Here is a 7,304-nt window from a genome sequence, read left to right on the forward strand (position 1 = left end):
TCATTTCTATTAATTATTAGATGATATGGGCAAGTTAAATGCAAATATTGTTTGATTGACAAGTAGAAATAAGCAAGGTCTACTTAACTTGCCATTATGAGATCACTATCACTTAGATGACTGTTATCTGGACAGAGATCGGCAATAGGTGTAGGGGGAACCATTTTAATGCCGCAGCATTGATTGATGACTACTGTAAGATAGAAACTAATTGAATTTCTTATCATTCAATACAATCTCCAACATAAGGTATTCTGATTCAAATACTTTTTCCACTGAAAAGAAAGATAGCCTAAAAGGTGTCAGATTTCTATCTGATAATGCAGTACATTTATACAAGAATGTCTTACATAATTTTCAATTTTTTCGTCACACCTAAGCTGTTATATATACACTATCAAAAGTTAACAAATGTCAATGTCAATTTGTAGACAATTAATATGACATTAGGTTTGATCCCTGCTGACGTACTGAATGCTCCCTACTCCCGATTTCAACACTAAGATGAAATAACGTTTTTGAGTTTTCTGATCTTCTCTGTTTATCTTGTTAGGTTTAATTTATGAAATGAAACTTTAAATTTAACAACTTTCAACAAAAACAGCTTCTCATAAAAAAGAATACAATATCTTCGTTTTGTGAGTATGGTTTTAGTTTAATCATTTCAGTGTATCAGGTTGTATTTTTTTGCATTAATTAGTAACAAAACCATTCTGGTCTACATGACTACAAAAATCAACAGAACGTTTAAACTATCTAATATTTATGTAATTAGCATTGTAAATTATGTGTGATATCTTTTATCATGTGATTTCAATGAATGATCACATTACTCATTGGTTGTACAACTACTTGATACGTGAAACTACTTTTGCGTGTATCTATAAGCCATTTAATATTTACACCTCTAATATGACATTGGTCACTCCTTAGCGACCAGTCAATTGTAAATATCTCAGTCGTAACCTAAATAGCTCAGTGGTAACGTCACAGACAGTGAAACCGGATAATGTAGGTTAGAATCCCACAGTAATTCTCATTTCCTTGAATGTTTCAAGTAGGCTTTCATTAAAACTGACAACTAGTACGTAACCTATGTCCAGGATTTCCTGCCCGACTATCTCTAGCCATCCCTAACCTAGCTCATGCGATGTTGCATATGGAATAGTCGAAAATAATCTCAGCCATTTAACTTTATTTCAGCTGAATTAATTAAGTTGTAGCATGTGCACATTGATGAATAGTATAATTGATTCTTGAAAACTAATAGTCAGGAAGACGAGAAGAATACAGAAATCTGAATATTAAAATTACCAATCAAGACAAACCATTTGTCAATAGATAGTCGGTAAATGATAAATTAGGCATATTTTGCTTGAAATATATGCACATTATAACAACTTACAGTTATCTAAACAACTTGAACATTTCGTCCTACTTGGTACTCACCAGTTGGATATACTTGGATTCCAGTATTGATATTCACACAGTGGCTGAAATTTAGTAACCTTCACTTCAGACTTCTAAGATCCACTGAACTACTAAGTTTAAATAACCATTGGCTTATATGAAGAGGATAACTGTTCTTAACGATTTAAAGCTTCTCGTTGGTGACGTTCATAAAGAGATCAAAAGTCAATCCTTAAAGTAAACAACTAGAATATTTAAACATGTTCAACTATTTTCATCATTTTCATAGATAATGAAAAATAAAAGCAAAACCTTCAATTATATGGTTAAAATCTTCTATCTTCTTTTAACATGACCACCTTATTTGTTCTTTTTTTCTATTTTCGCAAACACTTAGCAAAAAATCAACCAGCTAAAGATTTAGCCCAACAAATATTCAACATATTCGCAATTGGAACAATACTACTTGCAATGATCATTGATGTGATACAATTTTTCATAATTAATAAATATCAAAAATTATGTACAAAATGTTTATTTTATCTCATAATTATAAGTTGTAAGTGTATCAGTAGATAATCATGTTTTCTATGTATCTGAAATAATTCAAATTGTTTGTTGATGGAGTTGCGTTCTCTGAGCCGGATGGATTGCTCGTGTAGCTTTCATCGTCCTTCTGAACGACATCACATGAACAACTGAGGACACACATTCGACAGCAAAAATGTGGAGATTTAGGATAAAGGCAATTCCGAAAACATTAGAGAATTTTTAGAAGCTTGCCACTCAGGTCAATCGGCACTTTGAAATCAATCCAATTTACCAACCAATCAGGAAAATTATGCAGAAACATAGGAACCAAAATCAAACCAATGGGAGATACAACCAAAACAAAGAAGTAAACAATGACAGATTTATGGTCAACAAGAACCAAACAACATCGAGGTGTTCAGGACAATTTGTGACTACATGTGGAGAAATTCGAACACTTCACTTCTACCCGAAGTTTTTGCTGATGATGTCGTTCAGAAGGACGATGAAAGCTCCACGACCAAACTATCCAGCTCAGAGAACAAAACTCCATCAAAATCATCCACTTGAGCTACAAATCTTCTCCACCATCTCAAAGTTATTCAAACTGTCCTCAAATAACTTTTATATAGTGAAGATTTTCGAAGAAAGATAATGCACACTATCCAAGTTAAATCTTTAGTATAGTTTTGACAGATGAATAGTGATTGTTATGTTCTGTAGTAAAATACACTGCTATTCAATTATTTTGACTAGAATTAACTTCTTAGCTAGATATTTCAGCGTGAAATAATTATCGATTTCTGTGATATTTTACTGTATCAAAGAATTTTGACCTTACCAATTGGTGACTATATTATTCCAGCCCCACACACGCGTAGTAATATTTGAAGCCTATAATCTGGGATTTATCGCGTCGGTATTGTTCTCTCCAGTTTAGCTTAAGTGTAAAAAGCTACTAGATATTCAAATATGAAACTGTACCGTAATTGAACATCATCATTAACTCAAATATTTCGTTGTCATACTTGATTCTGTTCGAGAAATCATCTATACTACAGTATCTTTATATAAGTTATTATTATGATTCTTGATCACAGTAATTTGAATTTGTTCAGCTATCTAAGATGGTGGTTGGAGGTGGTCAACAGGAAACCCTGGACCCTGGTTTCGTGCTACTTGGCACTCGTCAGCAAGGTGTACCTGTAATCTTGAGGGAAATGGTGCTCCCTGACGGATTCAATCCCGTATCACACAGCTTCACAGTTAGAGACGTTACCACTGAGCTATTTGGGCTGCGACTGACCTCCTGTAGGGATAACAGTACAATTAATTCCAATGAATATACTGGTACTGTGAATTGTGTGACCATAATTACGATTGTAATAATAATTTGAATGGTGTAAGCTTCCATCTTGCGATAAAAAGCGACAAATAATTTGGGTTGGTACTAGGGTTAGGTGTCAAACGATTGACTCTTGATAGTTATCTATTCTCTAATCAATAATATTTAGCAATAAAAGTTCCAAACATAACCTGAATTATTCGGTAATATTATCAGCATAAAATTTGCCGGCGACCATACCACGTTGAAAGCACCGGTTCTCGTCCTGATTAGTATAAAATGAAATATTAGAAAGATTCTATTCCAGTCTATTTCTTATGTTAAATGACCTTTAATTTTCCTGATTTTAATATAACAGCTCTTTGATTGTTTGTTGATACATAAACAATTGAAAATCAATATATCGTAATTGGCAATAAAGCGATCACTTAAAGATTGGAAGTTATTGAATTTATATCTTTGTTACTCAGATCTTTTAGTCATTTTTCTTTTCACTTGTTCATGGTAGTATAACACAGTATCTTAAAGAAAGCTAACTGTAATTGAGAAAATCAAACATTTGAACACAATCTGGATTTAATCTGAAGCCTAACTCGGTGTCTATAAAGACAAGTTTTTATTCTATCTGATGTAAATGTATCAGATTCATGTAGAAATCGCAGAACAAAAAATATCTTTGATTGAATGTAAAATTTATGGATCTCAGACTATGAACTGATCTTAGTTAGATCACTATTGAAAATCTGGAGGCACTGGGTGGACATTTCATCTGATCATGGGGCTCTTCAGAAGTGTTTCTCCACGATCTACATCAAGGAATCAAGTCTAAGACCTTTAGTTTCTCTCACGAACACTCACCTCTAGACCATTTAGCCGTGTGATATAAAATCTATACAAATTCTATAGTCTCCTTAAAACTTTTCACTAAAAATACATATCTGTCAGTACTAGTTTGTTTATTTATTCTTTGTTCTTATTCATTTCAGTTATTTTAGCAATGACTGCAGCAACATTGGCTAATGTTAATTCACAATTTTATGGAACCAAAAAAATACCTCATCCATCAACATGTTTATTAGCTGGGAGCGCAATTACTTTCCTAACATTTTTAATCGCAATTGTTCCTTGTCTTGAACGACAATTCGATTAATTACAATCATTAAAGTTGACGATTAATTTTACAGAAGAAAACAGAAACAGATTTTATTTTTTACACTAAACTATCATATATTCAAAAATATAAATGATTTAATCAACAAAAATAATTGTTAATCACTATAGAGCACTTGTGAAGATCGTTGACTTTCAAAGCTTACATCATCAACTGAACCTAGTAAGATAACTATTGAAAGTTGATTAGGACCAGCTAGCTGGATTCGCTCTCAGGTATGCTCATGCGTATGATGAGGATTTGTATACTAGAACGAAAAAGCTGTCTAGTCCTAGCTAGTATTCAATGGTGGTTTAACTAGGATGTGTTCATGATGTAAAGTATAAGAACTGACTATTCTGACCTCAAAATGTATGCCTTTGTTAAAACCCCTGTTTACCTTATTACTATTTTTGTCAATGTTAGTCAAAATTTGAACTTTATGGTTGACTGTCATCGATCAGTATCACAATTAAAGTTAAAAATCACTTTTCGTTGATTAATTTATGAGATGAGCGAGATTCAATGTTTCTGTTCTAGGTTATGTCAAATCTGAAATCACTTTATCATGTTTAAGTAATGGACCCCAGTATGAGGCATCGATAATTGACTTACCTTACTGTGTTACATCTTACATATATCAAGAAAATATAGCCAGCCAATTGGTATTAACAAGTGTTATTTCATCTTGAAGTTGACCCGAACCACTTTTATGACCTGACAAAAGTAATCAGGTAAAAAATACAGTGTAATGAAAGACGAATACCAATTTTTTGACAAATGACATGCTTCAAGAAGTTCATTAAACGAAGTCGTTTCCTTAAAAACTCTGAGATGAAACCGATAATCATATCAGCAAGTACTGACTTAGTGACAGGCAAATACTTCGTTAAAATATCGAATGCATCAACAATCAATCTGTTATATCTGCTCTCTTATTAGATACAAAGATGTATTAATGTGTCCATTTTCTCAAATGATAGCAACCAGGATGATACAACAAACATCATGGAGCAAACATCAGACGATACCAGCATTAGTGTTATTTCTTCCTCCATATATTATTTACAATAATATTTAGTTACACAGCTAATATAGCTAATACTTACAATAAGGAAAGTGAAAAATGGACAATGAGTTTATTCACATAAGAATTATGAAATTCATGGTACAAATTAATTAGAAACTAAAGTGTCCATCATAAATTATCTTTTTTAAATCCTCATAATAAGTAACACTTCTGAGCACCATATAGAAAATTAGCAGTCTATTATCACTAGTTTTATAATACTCATACCTTATTTGGAACACTATCTTAAAAAGCTATTATGTTTAATCTCTGAAATGTTCATATATTTCACTACGTTCAAGTAGCTATTTGTCACATTATGAATTACTTTGATGAGGTAGAACATTAACTATTCTTCTTGGATCTATCTTAAATTTTAACGATCATTCAATACAGACCATTGAACAGTATTTCCGGATGTATAAACTAATTATTGGAGATTTTAAATGAATAGTTTAACAATAAGATCGTATGTCTTGGTATTTTTATCTCTCTAATTTGGTTAAACATTATTAAATTCTTTTGAAAACTGTGTATAACTGATGCTGTAACTGATTGAATAGAGTGTTGAACAAAATATACTAAATCACATTAATACTCAAAGAATAGAGACCAATTCAAATTTATGACCTGAATTAGGAGGTCAGACTTTCTACAACACAGAAATAAATTTGATTCACTATGCGTCGTAAACAAATGACCTGAGTGATCCTGAGCACCATAGCAAGAAGGTTTACTTGTGATGATCATCAGCTTTTGAATGATAAAAAACTGCGTTGGTTAACAAAAGTAGAAGTGAGATGGTCAATTTTAGATATCGACAAATGTTTCCCAACCGAAAAGCACGGAGGATATATGCGCTACGTGCTTGTTTTACTCCACTGAATGCCATCAAGATAAATTTACTCCAGATGCTTGGGAAAAAACACTTTACAAATTTTCACTTGGTAATTTCTAAATGAGAAACTCGTTGATCTACCTGCACTGGGTAACTGAGAGAATCTCTTTATTTTATGGTAACATGATGAAACGAATAGAGATTGCAATTAAAAATAATTCTTCATGAGGGATAACACGGTATATTTTGTATTACGAAGCCATTATTAACGCATAAAGTCAACTAGTTAAGTTAAAAAGCTAAAGGCATCAGTTTGACAACCAGACTAGATGAGGATTCAAGCATTTTATAACCATGTAGGAGAAAAATTACTGGGACATACACCGAATAATCATTTACAGACTTAGCAAAAAGTATCTATTATCTGAAAGATAAATTATTTATAGGAGCGCAGGAATAATAAGAGACAAAAACGGCTTATTGGTGTACACCAAGATCAGTGATTAGAATTATCTGCCTAATTCATAATACAAGAAACAAAATATCTTATTCAAGGAAAAATTTGAACACAAATAAATTAATATTTAGAACTGCAGAGTTGTTAAGTAGAATACTCATGTTAATTGTACCAGGAAATTTTTTAATCAAAGTGCGAAGCATATTGTCATGTTAAAAATAGCGATGGATTCAATAAATCTAAACATTTTAAGACGTCTTATTCACTTGGTGTTGTTGACTTGTATCGTCCCATTGCTATTTAGGACTGCAATTGATCAATCTCTTTTTGGCATATGTGCATCCTGTGCGGACTGCCTCGATATTGCCTTGAGTCACAAGCTTTGTAAGCAAAGATGGATAGTTGGAACATAAAAGGTGACTATCAGGACTCAATAGCTTAGTGGATAATGCGATGGCGTTGCAGCTAACGGTACTCGGTTTGACTCCCAGAGTGGACATCAAC

The 7,304-nt window shown here is 32.5% G+C and overlaps 1 protein-coding gene across 1 annotated transcript; it reads left to right on the forward strand.

Moving 5' to 3' along the window:
- Positions 1-1,761: 1,761 nt before the first annotated feature.
- Smp_186780 (hypothetical protein) lies at positions 1,762-4,436 on the forward strand (the record flags this gene model as incomplete). The annotated part of the gene is made up of 2 exons (XM_018800013.1): positions 1,762-1,969; positions 4,273-4,436. The coding sequence occupies 2 exons, from the start codon at positions 1,762-1,764 to the stop codon at positions 4,434-4,436; spliced, it is 372 nt and encodes a 123-aa protein (XP_018653869.1).
- Between the last annotated feature and the right edge of the window lie 2,868 nt (positions 4,437-7,304).

Source organism: Schistosoma mansoni, chromosome W, assembly GCF_000237925.1.
Source record: "Schistosoma mansoni strain Puerto Rico chromosome W, complete genome".
Lineage (NCBI taxonomy): Eukaryota > Metazoa > Platyhelminthes > Trematoda > Strigeidida > Schistosomatidae > Schistosoma > Schistosoma mansoni.